Raw genomic sequence first — 26,218 nt, 5'->3', positions numbered from 1 at the left:
TGTTTTTTAATAGGCTCCACACTCAGTGTGGAGCCCAATACAGGGCTTGAACTAACAACTTTGAGATCAAAACCTGATCTGAGATCGAGTCAGATGCTTAACCAACTGAGCCTCCCAGGTGCCCCAAGAAAAGTCTTAATGTTGGGGCACCTGGCTGGCTCAGTTGGTGGAGCATGAGACTCTTGATCTTGAGGTCGTGAGTTCAAGGCCCACTTTGGGGGTAGAGTTTACTAAGGAAAAAATGTCTTAATGTTAATTTGAAAAATCCACTTGTACAAGTCCATATTCAAGACTGCTTTAGAAGGGATTCTTGAGTCAGGAGAACTACCAGATTCTAGGATCTTATGATGAATTAAAAATGAGTATACTTTGTATACTGGATGTTAGAACCAAAGACCAGTAAAATTTGGGGGAGAATCTTAATTTAGTATAATTAAAGATTTTTTTTTCTTTGTTTTGAGAGAGAGAGAGAGAGGGAGAGCACATACACAGGGGAGGGGCAGATAAAGAGGGGCAGAGGATCTGAAGCGGGCTTTGTGCTGACAGCAGAGAGCCCTATGTGAGGCTTGAACTCATGACCTGAGCTGAAGTCAGATGCTTAACTGACTGAGCCACCCAGGTACCCCTTTATTTAGTATGATCTGGTTATCTTTGAGGATATCCTGATGGGCAAGGTTAACATCTATCAATTTAGAAAAAGAGAAATTGTTGATAGGGGACTGTGATGTTGAAAATAAAGGGAGTGGTGCCTGGGTGGCTCAGGCGGTTAAGTGTCTGACTCTTGGTTTTTGGCTCAGGTTATGGTCTCACGGTTCATGAGTTTGAGCCCTGCATCCAGCTCTGTGCTGATGGTGCAGAGCCTACTTGGGATCCTGTCTCTCTGCCCCTCTTCTACTTGTGCTCTCTCTCTCTCACGCGCGCGCTCTCATTCTCAAAAAAAATAATAAATAAAACTTAAAAAAAAAAAAAAAAAGGATGAGGCGCCTGGGTGGCTCAGTCGGTTAAGCGTCCGACTTCAGCTCAGGTCACCATCTCGCGGTCCGCGAGTTCGAGCCCCGCGTCGGGCTCTGGGCTGATGGCTCAGAGCCTGGAGCTTGCTTCCAATTCTGTGTCTCCCTCTCTCTCTGCCCCTCCCCCGTTCATACTGTGTCTCTCTCTGTCTCAAAAATAAATGAACGTTAAAAAAAATTAAAAAAAAAAAAAGGAAAAGAAAAGAAAGAGAAAAGGAAGTGGCTTTGGGAAGGAGCAAAAGGAGTTTCCTTTTCATAATCAAAAGAAATAGTTGGGAAGCAGCTCTTCAATGGTAGCTTCTGACAGCAAACACTATAACGAAACTGCTATCTCACTTCTCTCTGAATGTACTGACACCATGGCCACTTAGACAAATTCATCTTTTCCTTTGCTGAAACCCAATGGAAAAAAAATCCTGTCTCCTGTTAAAGTTTTGGTAATGGCTTAAAATGAGCAAAGAAGAAAGCATACAAAAACAAAACAAAGAAAAGCCACTCCAAATATAATTTATTATTTTACCATAAGCTAATAAAAATCTGAGAAGGTTCTAGTAAAAGAAATTTGGGGTTAACAAATTTAGAATTTGGGGCACCTTGGGTGGCTCGGTTGGTTAAGGGTCTGACTCTTGATTTTGGCTCAGGTCATGATCTAATGTTTTGTGGGTTCCAGACCCGTGTTGGGCTCTGTGCTGATGGTGTGGAGCCTGCTTGGGATTCTTTCTCTCCCTATCTCAAAATAAATAAGCTTAAAAAAAATTAGAATTTACCTTCCCTGTACTCTCAATGTCTTGTTTCTTACCATATCTCTTAGAACTTTTTATTGAGAGACAAATGTGATTTGTGAAGGAATTGTTAGCCTTCCTTTGAAGGGAAATAGTTTTTTAAGTTTGTTTAAGTAATCTCTACACCCAGTGTGGGGCTCAAACTCATGACCCTGAGATCAAGAGTCGCATGCTCTTCCAACAGAGCCAGCCAGGCACCCCTGAAGGGAAAGAAATTTGTAATTATTTTATATATATATATTTATAAATATATATATATTATTATTATAAGTTTTTCTTAGACGGGTGCCTGGGCGGCTCAGTCAGTTGAGCTTCTGACTGTGGCTCAGGTCATGATCTCATGGTTCGTGGGTTAGAGCTCCGCATTGGGCTCCGTGCTGACAGCTCAGAGCCTGGAGTCTGCTTTGGATTCTGTGTCTCCCTCTCTCTGCCCCTCCCCTGCTTGTGCTCTGTCTCTGTCTCTCTCAAAAATAAATAAACATTAAAAACAATTTTTTTAATAAAATAAATTTTTTTCTTAGCTAATGTTTTTAAAAAGCAGGGTTTTTTTCATCATTCAATAAAACTTTCACCATTTACACAGTAAGTCCCAAAGCATAGTAAGTCACAGTAAGTAAGTCTGCAAAACAAATTATTCCAAGCAAAACTTAATACAAATATTAAAATATAAAATAGATACATTATTATATAAAATAGATATTTATATAAAATAATTTATGTAAAATATACAAATATATTTATATAAAATATTTATACAAAATAATTTATATAAAATAGATAAATTATTTCTTTGGAATTAATTTTCAAAAATTTGGTATCTTAATAAAATGTATTAATTCTCCTGTGACAGAGAATATAGAAAAGGGAAATGGAATGATGAATAGGGTCTTAGCCAGAATTCTCTTAGACTGTATAAGGAACAAACTACTTCCAGAGTCTTTCACTGATGTTAAAAATAATGTTAAATAATGTTAAATGTTAAAAAATGTTAAATAATAATGTTAAAAATTAATTTAACATTAAAAAATGTTAAAGTAATAAAATCTGAATGTTTACTTTCTAACTTCTCTCATTTTACCATTCCTTATGTTTCCTTTTCCTGACATCTCAAACATTGCATTATTTAAATCACCTGTCTTCCTTTTCATTTCTCAATCTGTTATATACATTAGCCTGCTCCTCCAGCTAACCTAATGGTGTTTCTTACGAGTAAAGCCAAATTGAGAACCCCTTCTATTGAATGAGGGTCTTTCCTTCCTAGATGTGGTCAAAATATAAACATTAATATCTACCAGAATTCTCCCTTCTAAACTAGCCATGTGAGAGCTGGTGTACTGCACTGTATTATTGTATCAGTTATATTCTGCCATGTATTTATATTGTAAAATATAGTCATAATTATTTGATTACCAATGATAGGTTTGGCTAGGGCAGAGACATAGAATGAAGAAATGTTTCTGTATCTCAGTTTAAGTTACTAATTTAATTAATAATTGCTGCTTGTAAGCTTACAGACAGGTCATAACAGTTTGGTCCATTCACATTACAGAATTACAAAGATAGGCTTTATCTTAATTTTTCTTAATATACAATTCCCCATATATTGATTTTGATGTCAAAATATAAAAATGAATATAAGGTTTAATCTCCACCTAAAAGGACTAATTTGCAGCAAAATAAAAATATTTTTAAAATTATGAATTTGAAAATTTACTATAAGTCACAACTAAATTACTTTTCAATTGTATGTTTAAAAGCAAAAAGCAGAAATTCAATGTAATGTAATGATATGAAATTCTCATTCAATAGATTGAGGACATAAACAATACGGGAACTGAATCAGCATCAGAGGTAAATGGACATTTCCTTTAATGAAACATTCACCTAAAATTATCTGACTCACAAATAGTCTTTTAATTAAAAAATTAAAAGCATTTCTATTCTTATTTCTATAGCAACAACAAAAGGACATTTTACAAAGCAAGATCATACTTTTTCACTTTCTCAAATATTATAGCTTAGTGTCTTAAAAGTATGTTTTTGCTTTCATGGTTAGAGACACAACTCTCAGCTTGAAATACTCTGCCAAGACTTTGTATTTCTTGAACTGTTAATAATAGTTGAGACTGTTGAAAGGTAACGTTTTCAAAAAGCAGGGTTTTTTTCATCATTTGTCTTCTTCTTTCCTCAGAGTTCCTGATGGTTTTTATTATCACATACTAGTAGAAAGTACAGTATATAGCACCATGAAGTAATGTTCCACAACCACAGAAATTTTAGTTAATCCCTTTTTATCTAACAGAGAAAGTTAAACATCAGTCAATTTGATGGTGTGCCTAAAACTACAGCCACATAAAGTGGAAGCAGTTCTGTTTTAGCGGCATGTGTTGCATATTATAATTCACTTTATTTTTGAAAAAAATTCAGAGAGATGTAACAATAGATTATGTAATGGAACTAATTAAAATGAATTTGAAAAACAACAAATTTAAAAATATTTTACTAAGACCAAATGCCAATGAGTTTTGTCTATAAGTATTTTATACTTATTTTGTCTATAAGTATTTTGTCTGTAAGTGTTTTATAAAAACAATATAATATTGTTTTCCCTCACAAAATATTAGTTAAGTATTTTAAAACTTGCATGGAGAAAAAAATCATATGGAAAGACTTTCTGTGTGTTTAAACTGAATCTATCCACCATCAAATTGATGTAGAGTATACTCACATGCACATTACCTTTTGTGGAACTAGTGCATGGACAGTTAAATTCAGATAATGTCATGCAGTTTTATCCAAACAGCTGTATTAACATCACCTTCTAGGAAAGAAGATGCTCCTTGAACCTTCTCATCAATGGATTTCAAAGATTAACTCAATGTGCAGAGAAAGAGCTATTGAATAGAAATCTGTAAAAAAAAAAAGTATATAGATATAGATATAGATATAGATACATATATAAATTTTTGTTCTTCATAACATTGATGGCCATGTAACAAAATTCACCAATAATGGAGGTAAATCCTGTGAAACCTAAATTTTGGTTAGGAAGAAACATGCTAATTATCTATTTTATAAATTAGGAAGGAGATGATTCACTACTTGTAACAGTGGTACCTGTCAGATCACACAAAACTTCTGGAAAGATAAAGAATTTCGAGGATCTAGAAAAAGAACGAGAAGAAAAAGAAAGGGTCAAGTATGAAGAAGATAAAAGAATAAGATATGAAGAACAACGGCGATCTCTCAAGGAAGCAAAGTGTCTTTCCTTGGTCATGGTAAATTGATTGATTGATTGATTGATTATTTATTTATTTATTTATTGGAACAAATCAAAGCAGCTAAGTTGGTTAGCACCATTTCCTTTTATAATTAACAGTTGTGTTTTCACAATGTTTCTTAGGATGATGAACTAGAAAGCGAGGCAAGAAAAGACTCCATTTCTCCTGGAAAATTGAAACTAACTTTTGAAGAATTGGAAAGACAAAGACAAGAAAACCGAAGGAAGCAAGCTGAGGAGGAAGCACGACAACGTTTAGAAGAAGAGAAGCGTGCTTTTGAAGAAGCAAGGCGGCAAATGGTAAAACATATATGTAACAGACACACACACACATTTTTCAAGATTTTTTTTTCAGATTTAAAACATTTTTTTTCAATATATGAAGTTTATTGTCAAATTAGTTTCCATACAACACCCAGTGCTCATCCCAAAAGGTGCCCTCCTCAATACGCATCACCCACCCTCCCCTCCCTCCCACCCCCCATCATCCCTCAGTTTGTTCTCAGTTTTTTTTAACGTTTATTTATTTTTGGGACAGAGAGAGACAGAGCATGAACGGGGGAGGGGCAGAGAGAGAGGGAGACACAGAATCGGAAGCAGGCTCCAGGCTCTGAGCCATCAGCCCAGAGCCTGACGTGGGGCTCGAACTCACGGACCATGAGATTGTGACCTGAGCCGAAGTCGGATGCTTAACTGACTGAGCCACCCAGGCGCCCCAGTTTGTTCTCAGTTTTTAAGAGTCTCTTATGCTTTGGCTCTCTCCCATTCTAACCTCTTTTTTTTTTTTTTTTCCTTCCCCTCCCCCATGGGTTTCTGTTAAGTTTCTCAGGATCCAGATGAGTGAAAACATATGGTATCTGTCTTTCTCTGTATGGCTTATTTCACTTAGCATAACACTCTCCAGTTCCATCCATGTTGCTACAAAGGGCCATATTTCATTCTTTCTCATTGCCACGTAGTACTCCATTGTGTATATAAACCACAATTTCTTTATCCATTCATCAGTTGATGGACATTTAGGCTCTTTCCATAATTTGGCTATTGTTGAGAGTGCTGCTATAAACATTGGGGTACAAGTGCCCCTATGCATCAGTACTCCTGTATCCCTTGGGTAAATTCCTAGCAGTGCTATTGCTGGGTCATAGGGTAGGTCTATGTTTAATTTTTTGAGGAACCTCCACACTGAAGATTTTATTTTTAAGTAATCTCTACTTAAACCCACAACCCTGAGATCAAGAGTAGCATGCTCCACCAACTGAGCCAGCCAGGTACCGCTATAACATATTTTTTTACATATAATGGCATTATATATATGTATAATGATTATAACATATAAATTATGTATAATAGTTATATAATAAATTTGAGGAAATTCCAGATAAAGATATACCTTGAACCTCAGTAAGTACATACACATACACATTTTCTGTTTTGTCGTGGGAGAGTTAATATTTAACAGAACTTTTAAATGACCCCTTAACTTTTTTCACACTCCACTTATCTATTTAAAAATTTGACTTTCTTGGGAACTTTTATTTAACTTGAGTACATCTTTGCCTGGAGTTTCCTCAAATTTGAATATTTTATCATGAAAGACAATATAAAGGAAGGGAATTTTTGGTCAAATATATTAAGGGTAAGGAAATGTTCATGTGTGAGGTGGCTGATTCTGTCCCTTTTGAGGTCATTCATTCCTGTCTTTGATGAATCTCAGTTCTTACTAATGAGTTGTTTCTTGGTTAGGTAAATGAAGAGGAGGAAAACCAAGACACAGAAAAAATTTTAAAAGGGTACCGCCCTGGTAAACTCAAACTCAGCTTTGAAGAAATAGAAAGACAAAGGAGAGAAGATGAAAAAAAGAAAGCAGAAGAAGAAGCCAGAAGGAGAATAGAGGAAGAAAAGAAGGCATTTGCTGAAGCAAGGAGAAGCATGGTAAGACAGAATGTAATTGGGAGAATGACATTAGGATTCAGCTTTTTAAGAGTATGTTAAGACAGGGTGCCTAGCTGCCTCTAGTAGCACATGTAACTCTTGATCTCAGGATTGTGAGTTCAAGCCCCATGTTGGGTGTAGAGATTACTTAGAAAATTTTTTAAAAATTAAAAAAAAAATTTAAAGAGTATGTTAAGAGAAATAATTAAACTTTGGGGAATACTCTATTATTTCAGGAAAGTTTCAAAAGTAGGGATAGCAAATGAGTTTTTAAAAGTCTCCTGTGGCATAAAACCAGTCAGTTAAAGGTGTTTGCTTCAATGTAATGTTGAGAAGTTTCTGATTAAATTGCTATGCCTGGCATAGATGATTGAATATTGTCTTCCTTCTCTGGGAAGGTATGTTTTCCAGAAGTAAGTATCTAAGCAGGGAGTTTCCTACCCTCACCCTTTCTTCTATTCTCTCCATTCTTCTTTCCTTTCCCACATTTCCTCTTTCCCTCCCTCCTTCCTTTCCTTCTTTTGTTTCACTTTCCATTCCATCCAGTATATATTAAATAGTCAAAGCCATTTAATCACAATTATTTAACTCTCCAAAATACTCACCCATCACTTTTTTTTTTTTTTTTTTTTCAACGTTTATTTATTTATTTTTGGGACAGAGAGAGACAGAGCATGAACGGGGGAGGGACAGAGAGAGAGGGAGACACAGAATCGGAAACAGGCTCCAGGCTCTGAGCCATCAGCCCAGAGCCTGACGCGGGGCTCGAACTCACGGACCGTGAGATCGTGACCTGGCTGAAGTCGGACGCTTAACCGACTGCGCCACCCAGGCGCCCCAACTCACCCATCACTTTTGGATATTGCTACCAAACTTAATTGTCACAGAGTTACACTCCTTATACAATTTTAATGTTTGTAAAATGTACAGTTATCTGACAAACTTTATTTTCAAGCAAGCTGATGTGAATGCTGCATCCCCTTCTTGAAACATTTTCAAAAATTTTATTTTTAAGTAACCTCCACAACCAATATGGGGCTGACACTCACAACCCTAAGATCAAGAGTCGTACAGCCCACCGATTGAGCCAGGCAGATGCGCCAAACCATTTTTTTAAGTAGGCTCTACACCCAATATGGGGCTTGATTGAACTCATAACCCTGTGATCAAGAGTTATAGGCTCTACCAACTGAGCCATCCAGGCACCCCTGACCCTTCTTGAAACATTTTAATTGGCTTCAATGATATGACCTGGTTTTCTTACTATGTCTAAGGGAGCTTCAGGCACATATATCCATCCATGTTTTTATTTGGCATCATCACCAATCCAGATGCTCAAACCAGAAAGTTGGGAGCCTTAAACACTTCCAACCTTCTCATTCATGCCTCACATCCAATCATTCATTAAGTTTTATTCATTCTATCTTCTAAATCACTCTAAAAATCTATCAATTTTCCCTTCATTTCTACTACTATAGTTATCCTTTTCTAGGGCCACCTATCTCCTCCTAGGTCAATTATCTCTAGCTTCAGACTAACTCCTGTTTAACTTGTTTTCTTGCCTATAATCCATTCTTCCTTGTAAAGCCAAGAGTGATCTTTCTCTCTCTTTTCAAGTAAATTTTATTGTGTTACTGTTTTGCTTAAAAATTTTCCCTTTCTGGGGCATCTGGGTGGCTCAGTTGGTAGAGTATCTGACTCTCGATCTCAGGGTTGTGAGTTCAAGCCCCACATTGGATGTAGTGCCTACTTAAAAAAAAGGAAAAGAAAAAGAAAGGAGTGCCTGGGTGGCTCAGTTGGTTAAGCATTCAGCCTCGGCTCAGGATATGATCTTGTGGTCCGTGAGTTTGAGCCCCACATCAGGCTCTGTGCTGACAGCTCAGAGCCTTGAGCCTCTTCAGATTCTGTGTCTCCCTCTCTCTCTGCCCCTCCCCAACTCAAGTTCTATCCCTCTCTCAAAAAATAAATAAACATTAAAAAAATAAAAAAAAATTTCTACTTCCCTTAAGCAAAAATCGAAATTAAAAAAAAAAATCTAAAAAATTTTAAAACAAGTTTCTTTATAATATTGCCCTGGTGTATTTTTCCAGCTTCATTTCTTGATTCTTCATCTTTTTTCCAGACATACTAAATTTCTCCCAATTTCTTCAAAATACTGTGCTCTCATCCATCTCTGGACCTTCATTAATGCTAAATGAAACATGTCCCTCTTTCCTTTCCCTATGCTCTAATTCTTTTTCATATATTCTGTTTCCTTTGGGAAGCCTTTCCTGAGAATACAAGTTCCAAAGACATGTTCCTTCTATACATTCTTACAGCATTTAGTACTTCCCTGGCATAGCACTAAAGCTGTATTGTTGTTGCTTACAGCTGCCTTTCTCACTCATGAGGCTGAGACTGTTCATCTGGCATGTGGCACAATGCATTCTAGAGTAACAAATTGCCTATAAATGTTTGCGGAATATATTAAAACTTTTTTAAAAATTAATTTTTTATTTGTTAAGTAAACTCTACCCCTAACATGGGGCTTGAACTGACAACCCCAAGACCAAGAGTTTCATGCTGTACTGACAGAGTCAGTCAGGTGCCCCTTAAAACTATCTTATATGTATTACAAGGTAATCCTTGATTCACATATGATTTCTACACAGAAACCCTATAAACCTTGTGAAGGCACTTAATTTTTTGGAGAATAAACAGGTTCAGAAGTGATAGACAAGAAGTAGTTGTAAAGATCAGGAGATCTAGTCCCAGGGTCAGATTTTTAGGCTGAAACTGCCAGGATTCACTAGTGGAAAAAGTGCAGGGAAAGAAAACTGCATTAAACCCAAACTCTAGTTTCCTAGAGATATTTCTGTATCAGGAAAGGAAAAACTAATTCCTTTATTTATGTTGTTTTCTTATCCAGGGCCATATTTTAATTTTGTATTATAGCTCAGTTAACTAATATATTAGTAAAAATTTGGGGCAATCTTTGGATTGCAAAGTTTCTATTTGCAATTTAGGGATTGCCTTTATTACAGGGAATGCTAATGTAATAATAAAACTGCCATTGGGAGCTTACCATTGGGTGTCAAGCATACTGCTAAGTGTTTCCAAATTTTATTTGATTCTCCTGACAACTGTATGAAAAGTCATCACAAATGGGGAAACTCACAGAGGCTAGGTAACTTGCCCAAGGTCACAAATAAATGGCAATTAGACATGTAATTCATGAAATTACAAAAAGTCTAAATCATTATTTATAATTTTATTAGACTTTTGAAGTTTTGAATACCACCTTTGCCACTTAATATTTGTGTTGACTTTGGACAAGTTACTTTTCAGTGCCTCAGTTTCCTCATCCATATAAAGTGCTTAGAATTTTACATGGCAGCTCTGAGTAAGTATTAACTATTCTTGTTAGCATTAAATACAATAAAATTACAGCATTAAGAGTGATTTTTACCTGATTATGAAGGAATCCTGATGGATTATTTAATTCATTCGGACAAAACCATGATTTAGCTGCAAAATGCTCATTTTAATCGCCAAAATGGAAATTTTACCTCACGTAGAAATTGTTCTCAGTATTATAAAATCTTAATGTCTAATTCGAATTACTCATAATACAAAGTCAAAGGATTTGTGTTTGTTGGAATGGAGAACAGATGGTCACCGTTTCCTCCGTAGCCACAAAAACACCTTAAATTTTCTAGTATTTTTTACCTTGTTTATTGTTTTATACTTTTGAAGAGATTTAGGTCTTCAAATTTTTAGTTCAGGGTGAAACCTTTTTACTCAAGTAATCACAGTTTCTACAAAAAAAAAAAAATTCCCCTTTTTAGTATGTGTAATTTTGGAAAGAGTAATAAGAGACTTATTTTAAATAGGTAGTAGATGATGACTTCCCAGAGATGTATAAAACAATTTCTCAAGAATCTCTTACACCGGGAAAACTGGAAATTAATTTTGAAGAATTATTAAAACAAAAAATGGAAGAAGAAAAACGACGAACGGAGGAAGAAAGGAAGCATAAGCTAGAGATGGAAAAACAGGAATTTGAACAACTGAGACAAGAAATGGGAGAGGTGAGATTTGAGGAAATATCCATTTTTTTTTCTTCCAAATGTTTATAAATGTGGAAATATCCATTTTTTTCTTCCAAATGTTTATTAATGTAAGTATTTTACATATAGTATCTTACAATAACTTTCTGAGTATTATTATTCACAAAGGACACTCATCATACTATGAGGCGCTTGGTACAAGTTTCAGCACAGTTATGTGCGCTTTCTAGCCTGATAGAACTCTGTTTCTTCCTTACTAATTTAAATCACTTATGATGCAGGGCACCTGGGGGGCTCAGTCAGTTAAGCATCAAGCTTCAGCTCAGGTCATGATCTCAATGGTTTGTGGGTTTGGTTCCTGGATTTGAGCCCCATGTTGGGATCCTCTGTCCCCCCCTCTCTCTGCCCCTCCCCTGCTTGTGCTCTCTCAAAAATGGATAAACATTAAAAAAATAATAAAACAAATGATTGCAAGTGATTACCTTAAGTAAATATTTCTTCCTAAATACCTCACAATTGTGCGGTCACATTATGATTGAGAATTGTTTCCTAAAATGTTTAATATACTCATTTATGCTTATTTTTCTTGAAACAAACAGAATTAAACTGATTAGTCAAAATAAAATTACAAGAGTACCATGGATACTAGAACATCAGTGTGGCAAGTTTTTGAATAATTTTATTTTACTAAATTAGAAGATGGGACTTTGATGTTAAATATTTTAGTATGATTTCTCTAGTACTGAAATGAATTAAAGATATATACAAATATATATGTATATAAATACAGGACTGTACAGGGCCAGCTTCATGGGCAGGCAACCTGTGCCGTCACAGGGCCCTATATGCTCAAATAGGCCATGCATAAGATTTAATGCTCTGAGGTTGCCAATCTTGATTTTTATTTATTAAAAAAAATCTTTTTTATTTAAGCAGTGTCTACACCCAACATGGGGCTTGAACTCACGACCCCAAGATCAAGAGTAACATGCTTTTCTGACTGAGCCAGCTAGGCACCTGGCCAATCTTGATTTTTAATTAAAAATTTTAATTAAAATAAAATTTAAAAATTAAAATTTTAATAATCTTATCTTTGAATTTGTGTGTAAGTGAAAGCTGACTGGACAGTGGAGTATGTGCTAGAGTTTTAGAGCTTTGGCTCACTCAAACCTTCTTCTGTCCCCTGCCTCCCTATGGTGCATTCTCAGAAGCCCTTTTTCTACCTCCTGGTGCTCTAAGGCCCTGCCTAACCTTTTCCTTCCCACAGCTGCCACCCTGCATCTGGATGGCCAGTTGTGTAGACAGAAGAGGGGAGGGAAAAAGAGGGGGCCAGCATTCCACTGTCACCCTCGGCTTCTGATGAGGAGGCTCCTGGCAGCAGCATGAGGAGAATTGGGGATGAACATGACTTGGGGTGAGATGAACAGTGGCTGTCCCAGACTAAGACTGGCAACGACACGGCATGTTTGGTGGGCAACTTGATGGGGACTTCTTGCCAGCTTGTGACCTATGCAGACGTTGCAGTCTCTTAGAAGTTACCTTCTTGGTTATGGGTTAAGACAATGGGCCTGTGGGGTTATTTACTTCCTTGCCCTAGCCAATCAAGAGACTATAAATACTATATAAACATATAGGTAATAATAAAGTATCATGAATATGCTGTAGAAAAATATTCCAAGGTCTAGCCTTAAAATATTTTACTTTTCTTTATAATTTTTTTAATGTGTATTTATTTTTGAGAGACAGAGAGAGAGAGAAACAGAGCATGAGCAGGGGAGGGGCAGAAAGAGAGGGAGACACAGAATCTGAAGCAGGCTCCAGGTTCTGAATGATCCTCACAGGGACTGATGCAGGGCTGGAACTCCCAAACTGCAAGATCATGCATGACCTGAGCTGAAGTTGGACGCTTAATCGACTGAGCCACCCAGGCACCCCTTGCCTTAAAGTTTTTTAAATGTAACAGCATTTATTTTATAAAGGAAGCTTAAAATGAATCATTTAGAAAAACTTGTAAATTATATTTTAGTACACTGAGATGGATTCTAATTAACATAAGGCAGTATGTAACTGACATTTTGGTGCTACTGAGTGACTTACCCTACTACGTCTGTTTCCAAGCGAGTAGCACACCAGTTCCACGATCATCTGCACTGCAGCTAATTAGTTCATTTGACCAGAATGACTTGGGAACCACTGTAATATGAGGTGTATCACAAATTTGTTAGGTTTCTGGTATTTTAGGAGTTGTCAGTTTGGACCCTCAGAGACCAAAACGTGGAGGGTAGTATAAAGGAATAAATTTTCTCTTTCATCTCTTTGGTTGAACCAAGAAATTAAGCCTCACATCACATCATCCACTGTGATCCCATCCTTCCCCTCCATTTTCCTTCCCTACTACCCCTGCTCCACACCTAGGACTTTAGGTCTTCTCCAGGAAAAGTATATCAGGAATAACTGCAATTTTTTAAACCACTTCATATAGTGAGATTAGGGTTTAGTGTAAGAAGTATACAAAGAACTAGGAATAAATTGTGAAAAGCCAAGGGAAACTTGAGTAAAAAGTATTTAAGATAAAATGCTCTAAAGAGGGGTGCCTGGGTGGCTCAGTCAGTTGAGCGTCCGACTTCAGCCCAGGTCATGATCTTGCGGTCCGTGGGTTCGAGCCCCACATCGGGCTCTGTGCTGACAGCTCGGAGCCCGGAGCCTGTTTCAGATTCTTTGTCTCCCTCTCTGACCCTCCCCTGTTCATGCTCTGTCTCTCTCTGTCTCAAAAATAAATAAACATTAAAAAAAAAAATTAAAAAAAATGCTCTAAAGAATTGGGAGCCCAATTTTGGTTTGACTCCTTTTCTTTCATGGCAGAATATAAAATAGAATAAAAGTGATATGTATCAAAATGTAGGGATTTGGCCAGACTGTATTTTAGAAAGGCTTCATTCACTTAAGTTGAGTATTAAGTGATATTTAACTTTATTAGACTATCATCAAAAAAAAGACAGGAGGAATTTTCGGATACTCTGGCTCTATACAGAGATGAAAAAATCATGTCTAGTGGGTTAAGTGACCAGGCAAAGGCCATACAGTATCAAAGTCAGAACTAGAACTTAGATCTTACCCCCAGTCATGTTCTTTTAATTACAGTTCTTCATCTTCTCCTAAGCAAAAATTTTCCTATAGTTCCTAGTAAAAGTTAATCCTGATATGCATATTCTAGTTATAATAGAGTTATAATGGAATGTTAAATGATGTTTTGAGCCGTAATGAAATATTATCATTATTATGTTTTTGGAGAGGGAAGGCACAAATGAGCAAGAGGCAGACAGAGAGAGAGAGACAGAGAGAGAAGTAGGGCTCATTGAAGCAAATCTCCTGTTTTTACCTAAAGCGGGGCTCATGCTCACCTGAAGTGGGGCTTAAGGTCACCTGATGTGGGACTTGAACACATGAACCATGAGATCATGACCCAAGCTGAAGTCAGATGCTTAATAACTGAGCCATCCAGGCGCCCATAATGAAATATTTTAAATGTTATGTAAAGTCTTAAATTTGAAGCATTACATTTTTTTAAGTTTATTTTGAGAGAGAGAGAATCCCATGCATGCTCTGTGATGTCAGTGCAGAGCCCAACATGGGGCTTGAACTCACAAACTGTGACCATGACCTGAGCTGAAATCAAGAGTCTGATGAGTTTAACCGACTGAGCCACCCAGATGCCCATATGCATTACTTTTAATCAGTAAATTTAGGCATTGTGTTTATGGAGGAGATTATTTAAACTTTATTTTTGGCTTCAAATAAGAAATTAACACTTTTTGGGAGTGCCTAGGTGCCTCAGTTGGTTGAGCATCCAACTCAATTTTGGCTCCAGTCATGATCTCATGTTCCTGAGTTTGAGCCCTGTGTTGGGCTCTGCACTGACAGCACAGAATCTGCTTGGGATCCTCTCTCTCCCTCTCTTTCTGCCCCTCTCTTCGCACACATACTCTCTCAACATTATAAACACTAAAAAAAACCCAAACAAATAAAAGAAAAGAAATGAACGCTTTTTGGATGTTTTATTGTACAAACTAATTCTCTGGTATTTAATATATAAAAATTTTTTTGAAGGAAGAGGAAGAACATGAAACCTTTGAACTGAGTAGGGAATATGAAGAATTAATAAAATTGAAAAGAAGTGGCTCTATTCAAGCTAAAAATTTAAAAAGCAAGTTTGAAAAAATTGGACAACTGTCTGAAAAAGAAATCCAGAAAAAGATAGAAGAAGAACGAGCAAAAAGGAGAGCAATTGACCTTGAAATTAAAGAGCGAGAAGCAGAAAACTTTCATGAGGTATATACTATTTTGTATTTAACAGTCATGGTATAAATGTAACATGGACTTTGAATAAGTTTTGGTACTTACAATTAACCATAGATGTATACAATATTATCTGGGAACTAAGTAGCAAAAGCATATTAAGATCTCAAGAGACTTTGAAAGATTTCCTCACTCTAGCATTGTTCAAAATGGCTGTTATCAGAATTAAAGCCGCTTATTGTGAACATCAGATAGGTCACTCCGGAAATAACGGTTTACATGTATTTACTGGCAGAAGTTTTAGTTTGAATTAGTAGAACCAGTGTACATATAACTTAAAAGAAATTCCAGATATTTACTTTCGTATTTAAAGATGAGACAAATAAAGCCTAATGATCTCAAAGTCATGCCAATAATTCAGTGGCAGAGCCTAAATTAGAATTGAGATGACATGAATTAGAAGTACCTCCATATGTTAAAAAACAGGCAATTACTAAATAACCTGTAATGTTCCTTCCAGCTTAAGATCTAGTTCCATGACTATGAGTACTGCTTTACATAGGATCTGGAAATTTTTTTCTGCCAGAATTGCCATTTTATAATACTTAACAGCATTAATGTTCTTCTAACAATGAATTTCCATTAAATATTCAATAAGGTAGGTGTGGGAAGTTGGGAGGGCCTTCAGGGGAGACTGTGAATTAAAAGAATGAAAAAATTATGTGCAAATTCTTTGCACTGTAAGCAATTCATTATTATTATTTTTTTTTTTTTTAAATTTTTTTTTTTTTTAACGTTTTATTTTTATTTTTGAGACAGAGAGAGAGCATGAACGGGGGAGGGTCAGAGAGAGGGAGACACAGAATCTGAAACAGGCTCCAGGCTCTGAGCCGTCAGCACAGAGCCCAACGCGGGGCTCGAACTCACGGACCGCGAGATCATGACCTGAGCCAAAGTCGGCCGCTCAACCAACTGAGCCACCCAGGCGCCCCAGCAATTCATTATTATTAAAGCAAACAGTATAGGAACATCAAAGATAATGATGAAGATGCAAACGCAGGCAAGATGGTCATGGAAGGTCTTAGATGTTAAGGAACTTTGCTTTATTGTTCATTGAAGGAATCTTTAAAACATGGAGATATTATCAAATAGGCATCTTTATACCTAGATCATAGTGAAGCTAAAGATAGTTTTAGATTCATGCATTAAAAAATTATTTGAATGGCTATTATGTTCCAGGAACTGTTCTGGATACTGGGAGTACACTGAATAAACCTGCAGTCCTTGCTCAGTAGTGTTTAGAATCTAACAGGTAGGGAGGATGGAAAACAATTACTGAGTAGTAAGTTAAGAGCTATGGAAATTAACAAAGTAGGATACTACTCTTTGTACAGGGTGGTCAGAGGCCTGATGAGGAACTTGAACTAGAAGTCAAATAGAGAAAATAGATAAATGTGTAGGATATGAAACTTGAGAAGACTCGGGGATGGTGGTAGAGATGAGGAGAGGGAAAGGAATGAGCTGAAGTGGGTATACACGAACAAAAGTAATATGGGAATAGAGTTTGGAAGCAAATCATAAGCTATTTTAGATAAATGGAGATGCTGTGGAACATCAGGTATTCATCAGTGAAGCTGATTTGCATTTGAACTCTGTGCGATGCACACTAAACCTTAAGGTTTACTGTCACTGCTAGAAGCAAATGCTATTGCTAACATCTATGCTGGGCCTGGTGTTCAGTCTTGGGTTCATGTAAGTGAATATAATATGCCCTCAAAAAGTTCAGCCTAATGAGATGTATGAAAATAATTATAACTTAAGTGCTAAAATAGGAGTTGTATATTTAATGTTGTAGGGTCAAATAGGATGGACTCAGTATTCCTAGAAGTTTCACAGGGCTGAGAAAATGGCATTTAAGCAAAGTATGAAGGTTAACTAGAACTTGCAGTTAAAGAGGGGAAACATTCCAGATTGGAGATGGGAGTCCGTTTACAGCCTTCACATAAAGGTTGTGAAAATGTGTCTGGGGAATGGAAAATTTGTTCAAAGGCATGGTTCATAGAATAATGGGTAATGGAATAAAGTTGTAAAAGTAGTGGCTAGTTGGTACTGGGTCTTTTTAACTTTGCAGGGACTATGATTTGGGAACAATGTTAGTAATCATTTTAGGACAGAATAATAAAAAGCTTCTGTTTTTAAAGAAATCTGGTATCAGAGAGAATGAAGAAGAAAGGAATAGGGCATTAAGTTGGGATCCAGGGGTAAAAATGGACCCAACTTTTAATCAAACTGGGTAACAGGCTGTTTATGGGCAGGTGGTTACTGAGAAGCCCAGCCCAACATTAAGATTACCAGAGACACTAACTAGATGATACTACAGAGAATTCAGTCTGGAGATGGTAGGATGAATAGTTTTGGACACATGAAGTTTGAACTATATTGGGATAAGATAAAAGCAGTCTGAAACATAGGTACTGAGTTCAGGCAAGAGACTGGAATTATATAGATTGCAACTATCATAAATAGTATTTAAACATATCAGAGTAAAGCTATATTTAAAGGGTTAATAGTTGGAAGTGAATAGTAAAACTGGAGAACACCAACATTTAATAGTTGGCCACAAGATCAGTTTTTACAGAAAATGTATCATGGAAGCTAAAGTTCAGTCAGCATGCACTTGCTCACCTTGTTAAAGGTAGTGAAACCTCAGAGCAGTCATACCTAGTCCTACAAAATATTTAGGGAAGATTAAAAATGAGATAGATGACTTAACTGTTTTATTGCTATTACTGGCTCTTCTGTATGAAAGGACAGATTAAGACATGTCTGATTTCCTGGAATCCCTGAGGATATCCTCACTGATTGTGAAGGATGCTGACATCCTTCCTATCTTCTCTCTAGATTAAGGTCAGAGATACCCTTTAAAAACTTGTTGGCAGTTTTGCCATGGAGTGCAATCAACTTCCAGCATAGGACTCCCTTTGCACTTATCTGGTAATATTATCTGGTTTCCTCCTTGAAAAATCTGTTCAGGGTGCCTGGGTAGCTCAGTCGGTTGACTATCTGACTTTGGCTCGCTCAGGTTATGATCTTGCAGTTAGGGAGTTCAAGCCCTGGGACAGGTTGCACTGACAGCTCGCGCTGACAGCTCAGAGCCTGGAGCCTGCTTTGAATACTTGTGTCTCCCTCTCTGCCCCTCCCCTGCTTGTGCTTTCTCTCAAAAAGGGGCACCTGGGTGGCTCAGTGAAGTGTTTGCCTTTGGCTCAGGTCATGATCTATCTATTTGTGGGTTTAAGCCCTGCATCAGGCTCTGTGCTGACAGCTCAGAGCCTAGACCCTGCTTTGGATTCTGTGTCCACCTCCCCTGCCCCCACTCTTTCTCTTGCTTTCAAAAATGAATAAACATTATAAAAATTTTTTTAATTAAAAAATAAAAATGTCTGTGTTCAACATGGCTTGTTTGTATTCCAAACATCTTTCAAGGTAACCTCATCCATATAATCTCCCCTAATCCAAGATTCCACAGCTCCTTGTAGCCTTAATCCATACCACCCATTTAAATCACTTATAGTGTTTGACTTTCTAGTTTTCCAAGTAAGGCATACTCCAAAACCATTTCTCGTCTCTTTATCTCAAGTTCACTACCCAATTGTGTTTCCTTTAATATTCATGTGGTAGGTATCAATACCCTAAGAATGCACCAAACCAATGTTTAACATGTCTTTTAGCCCTTTTTGTAATAAAACCACAGCAACATCATTCATAATAGCAATTAACTGTAGTTCTGCATTGTGTTTATTAATAGGCATTAGGTTTATCATTTCAAACTGAAACACTGGTATTAATGGCAGAAGTACTAGAATTTACCCATTAGCTATTTGGTTGTGTCTGATGTTCTAGGATTTTCCAACATTAAATAAAAATCTAATTCTAAAAAACAAGAAAAACTATCCAATTCCTTCTACATTCATTGGAATGGAGTACAATACCTCAAACTGATGCAAAACATCCACACACCAAGATTTTTTCTTACATAGGCAATTACTTCAAAGCTTGTTTCAAAATTTCCTAACTTTAGTTGGATTGTGGTACACTGAGGCAATGTCTTCATAGTACTGTGAAATATAAATGGTGAGATTTCCAGACATAAAAGTCTAGGTAGTTTAGAAACCAAGAGTCCACTACAGCTAAAGTACTTTAGAAACCCTGAATTAACTGTACCTACAACCCACTATACTAAAACTGCCCTCAAAGGCCACCAGTGACCCCATCATCACCAAATTGTTGTATACACTCACACTATTTAACAATTGAAACTCTGCTCTTAAATTACTCAATTATTTCCATAGCTTCCAACTCTCACCCTATATAGAGGACTAACCATATACTTCAACAATTTCCCCCACATTCCAGCCAATGCCTCTTTCAGTAGTTGTCTTCCATTTATTCTGTGAACACTCTTGTCTGTCATTTGACCATCAATAAATTTTGTTGGATGGAATTCATCTCAAAGACAATTACTAGCTAAGAAGGGTGGGGAAGAAAATCACAAAGTGGGAAGTAATGGAAATTGCACTTTCTATTATATAGCAGAGTGAAGAATGATGGACAATCTTGTGACAAGAAGTATTTTAAGTTGTTAACAATGTATAACATCCCTACCCTTTTCTGTTATTCAGTACTATCAGCTAGCACAAAGAATTGATTAAGCAAATACCCTGGGACTCCAATGACATTGTAGCTTTACACTGGGAGAAAAGGATTCTAATTGTCAAGAGTGTTTCATAAATGAAACTTTCATTTTTCTCAAATTAGGGGATAGTGAAAATCTACATGGCTGCAGTATAGCACAATTAAACCAAACATGGTATGATTATTTTGTGTCCATAAATGACATCTTCAGAAGTACTGCTTTAGTTCTTGTTGGTTTCTAGAAAATATGCAATTACTATTCTTGGCCCACTTTCATAAAGGAAGAAGATGTTGATGTCAAGCCTGCAAAAAAAAGTGAGGCTCCATTTACTCATAAAGTGAATATGAAAGCTAGATTTGAACAAATGGCTAAGGCAAGAGAAGAAGAGGAACAAAGAAGAATTGAAGAACAAAAGTTACTACGCATGCAGTTTGAACAAAAGGAAATTGATGCAGCACTACAAAAGGTACCAGGCTTACATGTCCTTTATTTTTCAAAGATGCTCTTGAAATTTTATGGGGGATTAGGAAAAAAAATTTTGGGAGGACGCAAGTCAGCGAGGGGATGAGAAAGAGAATCCCACGAGGGGCCTGGCAAGGTGGGGGGAAGGGGAGAGAAGAGAAAGTGAGGGAGGAGTGGGGTTCAAACTCAATCAATGTGGGACTAAACTCAAGAACTGTGAGATCATGACCTGAGTCAAAGTCAGATGCTTAACGGCTGAGCCACCCAGGTGCCCTAAAGTAATTTTTAATAGCTTTCAAGTCAGTGGAATGTTTTATAAAGGACATAATTGTAGTAAGCATATTTACATGTTCTTTGGGAAGAAAAAACCCTTTTATCCATAAAATTCTATTACTAAAGCATTGTCCTAAAAATGCTACTATAAATGCCAACTTGAATGGACCTATTTTAATACAGAAAAGAGAAGAGGAGGAGGAAGAAGAAGGTGGTAGCATCATGAATGGTTCCACTATTGAAGATGAGGAGCAAACGAGATCAGGAGCTCCATGGTTCAAGAGGCCTCTAAAAAACACATCAGTTGTAGACAGTGAGCCAGTTAGATTTACTGTTAAAGTAACAGGAGAACCCAAGCCAGAAATTACATGGTGGTTTGAAGGAGAAATACTGCAAGATGGAGAAGACTATCAATATATTGAAAGAGGAGAAACTTACTGCCTTTATTTACCAGAAACTTTCCCAGAAGATGAAGGAGAATATATGTGTAAAGCGGTCAACAACAAAGGCTCTGCAGCTAGTACCTGTATTCTTACAATTGAAAGTAAGAATTAATCATTTTTAATCTAGAACTTTTATTGTATTTAAATTTTTTTTTTCCTTTAAAAAATCACTTTTCTTCTTCTCTTTTTTAGCTGACGACTACTAGCTCCCCTTCCCTCTCCCTGGAACTTTCTCTGCCCCCTCCCACCACCCCCCCCCCCCCCCGAATTTCTTACTACATCCATGTTTTCTGTGGCGGGGCCAAAAATGGAAACCAGAAGTGCCACTATATTGACTTTTTATTCCTTTTCCTAACAGTCTTCAAAACACAAGCTCATCTAAAGAATACCTTCTTCCTATCCAAATCATCACCAGATTCGTCACCCTATTGTGAAGTTAATGTGTATTTAATGGGGTAGAGTGGAAAAGTTACTCAATTATTCTAAGCTTATAGCAATTACGTTTTAAAGATCACAAATAAAACATTATTTTGCATGAAAAAATGATGTTTATGAGCTATTTATACACCTAAAATTAATGGAGACTTCATAATTTGGAAACTACTGAGTTTTCCTTAATAGTCATTTTTCTTGTTGTAGTTTTAAAGTCTTTCTGAAGCACAGAGGGAAAAGGGGGAACATGGAGAACAACAAAAGTTAAGACTTTTAAGGAGAAAATTTAATGGAAACCACTGCCTATCTAGAATTCTGAGTGTTGAGACTATTAACATGTACTATTCAAAGGTGTGTTATATTCAAGCTTCTAAAGCAAATTTACGTTGTGACCTTGCCTGAACAAATTATATTTTAGTAAAAAAACTTTGTATCAGTAGTTCATGCAGGAGAAAACACTTTCAACATAATTGAAGATTTTGACGTCTAAGGGGGGGGAAAAAAAAGGCACAATCTTCAATTTTAAAATCTGGTCTAAAATGAGTTTGTAAATAATTAATTACCATGTTCTATTACCAAGTTGTTTTATATTTTAGTTTTCTGGAAGACAATTTTATTTTACAATGTAAACCCATAATAAAATAACTTGTGTATTTAAAATAAAGTCTTTTCAATATTTTACAAAAGAAACAAAACACTCCCTTATAATATTCATCAATGTACATTTATTATTTTTTTATTGAGGAAACCATAATCAATACAAAATTACAGCAATCGTGCCCTTTTACATACAATGTCATTAAAGCAAACTCTAAACCACAGTTTGTAAAGTATTCAATTTACCTCAAGTCCAAGCTGCATCTCCCTAAGACACTGTTCCCATCACAGTAGCCATTTTAAGCCAATCTTCTTTTTACACACGGGTAGTTTCTGTAGAGAACACTTTTCTCAGGACGAAAATGCATCGAGCATGCATAAGAAAAAATATATATATATATGCGCAAATACATTTATGAGTTTCTATAGGGCTATCACTGAAGAAAATAAAACCTTGGGATTTATTTGCTTCTTTTTTAAAAGCACCAATTTAAATCCCTCAGAAGTTTATACTGTGGCAAGATAACTCAAGTGACTAAACAAAAAATAAAGGTTATTTTCAGAGTCAAAATTATCTTTAGGTACTGTTAAAATACATTTTAAAATGAGGCAGAATTTTCAGAAAATAAAAAGACATCCTCATTGATAATTTCTACATCCTTACTCTAGACAACAGATGTTCACAGGTAGAACTGGTTCTCCTGGCAGAGCACTCAAACGTAATCACTTCTGCATATATTCCTATTTCCCGCTTAAGTTTACTCTGCTACTCCTACCCAAACCCACCCTTTTGAATTAACTACCAAGGTATTTGGCTAAGGAAATATTTTACAATGTTTATAAACAACTAGTATTAAATCACTAGTTTTAGTATTAAAACCATTTTTGTTAATTAAAAATAAAAGTATACTTTTCATTTCTAAAAGAAACATCAAACCCATTAGAATTCTAAGTATCACCACACTAAAATATCTTAAACACATTGTCAAGTTTTTAAGTGCTAAATAAAATAAATCAGTTCAATTTCAATCTAAACATTGTTTCTACCACTCCTAACATCCATTGCATTCAAGTCAACTGGCTCACCTTTTCTGCTTTCCATTTATTTCAAGGTTAAGATTAGCGCCATTTTAAAAATGCAGTTATCAGTGAAGGCTTATGGTAATGAGTTAAAAAAAACTCTTGAGATAGAAACAATGCCCCAATATCTATAAGCATTCATCTATTATTTTATAAAAATGCAAACTACAGCTAACCAAAAGTTGAAAGGCTCCTTAAGGTTCAAAGATCTCCTTTATATTATGTCTTAACATACCTATCATTGACTATTAAAACAATACACACACACACATAAATGTGGTGCAGTAACTACACAACTTACAAAATTTAACAGTTCATGGAACATTTAAGATCAAGCAAATAGCACTTTAAAATGAAAAGTGATCAAAAGCAGGTACATTACACCCTATACCAATGTATGGGAATACATTTCATATTTCTCAATTATGATTTGCCAATTTTACCTTCTACATTGAGCCCTTCTATGGTCCATGCTCATCGGCTCACCAATGGCATACACTCAAAGGATTCCTCTTTATGGGTAACTATCTCAGGACCTGATTTTATGAGCTATGATTTGGTGCTTGCAGCATCTTCAGCACTGTGTGTGAAAATGAAGGCAGTATTTTTGAATATTTTTCTTTGTTGTAGAGATAAGCAGGAGTTTTAAAAGGATCAGCACATTTTAGAAACTGAATAAACAAAACTGATAGGATGCTGCTTTAATACATTCATCTTAACTCAAAATATGTACCAGTTAAAATCATCTATAAGAACACAAACATTTTAAACTGGCAAAAAAAGTAAAATGCAACGTCAATTATTAAAGTATTATAAATCAGAAAAATATTGGTTGCTATACAGATTATGAAAGGTTATTTGCTATACAGTTAACATTTCACTGATGCACATGCCTTATCAAAACATACTGCCAGTATTCCTTATATTTTCCTTTTTCAGTGTATGTTACGAAAACTGAATTGTCTTAAAAAAAAAAAACTTCGTAATAAAATTCTGACCCATAATGTCCTTACTGAATTGTTATACTTCAAGAATAAGAAAAAAATAAACTCCATATAGCTTTGGAGGGCAAAGAAAGAAAATGTCCTGTCAACCTGTCAATCATAAAAAGCTTGTGAAGGCTGTTGAAGTTTCTAACCAAGTGATTTCCTAAATCTCGAAAACTATGTTAACTGCCCTTTCTTAACAATTCTTCTGTAGTTGGGAAAAGATTACAAAAAGTTTGGATGTAGTTCAATTATAGCAGCAATCTACTCATCATTTCTTTTTTCTTGTTTTAATAAAAAAATTAAAATAAAAAACATTACCCAGAAATGTAAACAGTTGTTTGAACAACTTACAGACTTTCCACTGAAATGGTAGCATAAATAACAAAATACATTTTGGGGAAGCAGTAGCAGATTGCTTTTGAATACACAACCACAAAAACCTCACAGGGACAACATTAATGTACTGAAATATTTATTTATATATGTCCTTAGGTTGTGCTTACCTGTTGCTTTTTGCAGCAGAACCTAAGGTGGAAGGTCTGGGAAGGCACTGTGAAGTATAAATAATTGCACTGTTTGCAATTAATAAAGATTTTAAACCTTAAATGAATCAAAATCAACAGCCTCCAATTTGTGAGTTATGATATTGAATCCAACTGAGCTATTTCTTCAGTTTAATCAATAAATGCACCACTTTCCTAAAAGGTCATCTATAAAACAGTATCATGCAAAATACTGAAATTGTTCATGTCAATAACCCTACTCTTAAAGGTAACACATAACTAACTCCTTAACTATTAAACTTCAAACTAGAACTATATATCCATATCTAAATAAGGGCAAGGGAAGTCACTCCAGGTTCTATAAAACAATCAAAAACATTTCAAATATCTATAATGAAATGAACTGCTATTTTCTACCCTATAAGTAATCTCAACATTTATGTCCTTGTACATCTTCCTTTATAGTATATTCAGAACTGGTGCTCCCCACCAATGAAAAGAATATATATATATATACATACATATATATATATTTATGAAATGGTGTTAAAACTGCTACATTGCTTAATATTTGCAAACTGAAAACCACTTCTGTCTGACACATTTCAAGTCTTTCATATTAATATAGAAGATATGCATACTGTACACTGAAAAGCAATATATTTTAGGAGCACCAATGAGTAATACTATTCAATTTTAATGATCAGTTTTCTTTAGCTATAGCTAAAGCACATCAAAAATACTTACCCATTAAGCTCACTTAAAAAAAAAATACAGACCTATGTATTATTCTATGTTAAATTAAGAAGCAGTTATGGTTTTCCAAGATATCAGCACTGTATTCCAACATAATATTCACACAAAGTATGGCATTTACATTATGTGGAACATTGACAAAAAGATACTGTTGCAGTTCATCAATTTGTCATTCTGATGTACTTACAGTGCAATGCTCCTTGAAGGAACACAATCAAGGATGATACACAGCACAGTCCTCCTCACCCCTACAGAGCTAGTTCTATACTGGCTGGATCAAACCTGCACTTCAACAGACAATGGCAAGACAGACTGTATTTGCATGTAGTCTAATATATTAATATGCAAAGAGCCAACAAATATGCAAAGAGTAAAACAATGGATTTCAACAAAATATCAGAACTTCAGCATGAGTGTTATAGGGTAATAAAGTGATTTCAAGTACATAAAAAATTAAGTTGATTCAATGATTGGACTTGTGCATTTACAAAACAAGGCTTAACTATACTGCAAAAAGAAAAAAAAAGAAAAAAGCTTGAACATTTCCATACCCCAATAATGTTTCAATGGCAGATGCACTGTAGCTATACTTTTTGCATACTATTTACTTTTCTACCCTAAATTTAAAAAGAAACACACTA

General features: G+C 35.8%; 2 protein-coding genes across 15 annotated transcripts in view; one reads left to right on the top strand and one right to left on the bottom strand.

Annotated features, from left to right (window-relative positions):
* Positions 1-24,352, top strand: part of NEXN (nexilin F-actin binding protein) — a 53,712-nt gene extending 29,360 nt beyond the window's left edge. For 2 of the 6 annotated variants that reach the window (XM_019413878.2, XM_019413881.2), the window contains 9 exons: positions 3,602-3,643; positions 4,876-5,070; positions 5,196-5,372; positions 6,816-7,004; positions 10,877-11,074; positions 15,161-15,382; positions 20,323-20,508; positions 20,961-21,321; positions 21,413-24,352. In XM_019413878.2, the coding sequence (XP_019269423.1) occupies positions 3,602-3,643; positions 4,876-5,070; positions 5,196-5,372; positions 6,816-7,004; positions 10,877-11,074; positions 15,161-15,382; positions 20,323-20,508; positions 20,961-21,321; positions 21,413-21,426 (1,584 nt within the window). In that variant the 3' untranslated portion in view covers positions 21,427-24,352. Of the gene's footprint in view, positions 1-3,601; positions 3,644-4,875; positions 5,071-5,195; positions 5,373-6,815; positions 7,005-10,876; positions 11,075-15,160; positions 15,383-20,322; positions 20,509-20,960 lie in introns of all 6 variants that reach the window. The other 4 variants (XM_019413879.2, XM_019413882.2, XM_019413883.2 and 1 more) reach the window with 3 other exon arrangements.
* The window catches only part of FUBP1 (far upstream element binding protein 1), a 33,376-nt gene continuing 29,512 nt past the window's right edge, over positions 22,355-26,218 (bottom strand). For 2 of the 9 annotated variants that reach the window (XM_053893568.1, XM_053893573.1), the window contains 2 exons: positions 24,822-24,868; positions 22,355-23,909 (listed from right to left, as the gene is read on the bottom strand). In XM_053893568.1, coding sequence (XP_053749543.1) covers positions 23,879-23,909; positions 24,822-24,868 — 78 coding nt within the window. In that variant the 3' untranslated portion in view covers positions 22,355-23,878. Of the gene's footprint in view, positions 25,860-26,218 lie in introns of all 9 variants that reach the window. The other 7 variants (XR_008419009.1, XR_008419014.1, XR_008419001.1 and 4 more) reach the window with 7 other exon arrangements.

The sequence above is a fragment of the Panthera pardus genome, unplaced genomic scaffold (genome assembly GCF_024362965.1).
Source record: "Panthera pardus isolate Hobbes unplaced genomic scaffold, ASM2436296v1 HiC_scaffold_11, whole genome shotgun sequence".
Taxonomy (NCBI): domain Eukaryota; kingdom Metazoa; phylum Chordata; class Mammalia; order Carnivora; family Felidae; genus Panthera; species Panthera pardus.
Note: the sequence above shows the minus strand (reverse complement) of the source record. Positions and strands in the feature narration are given on the sequence as shown.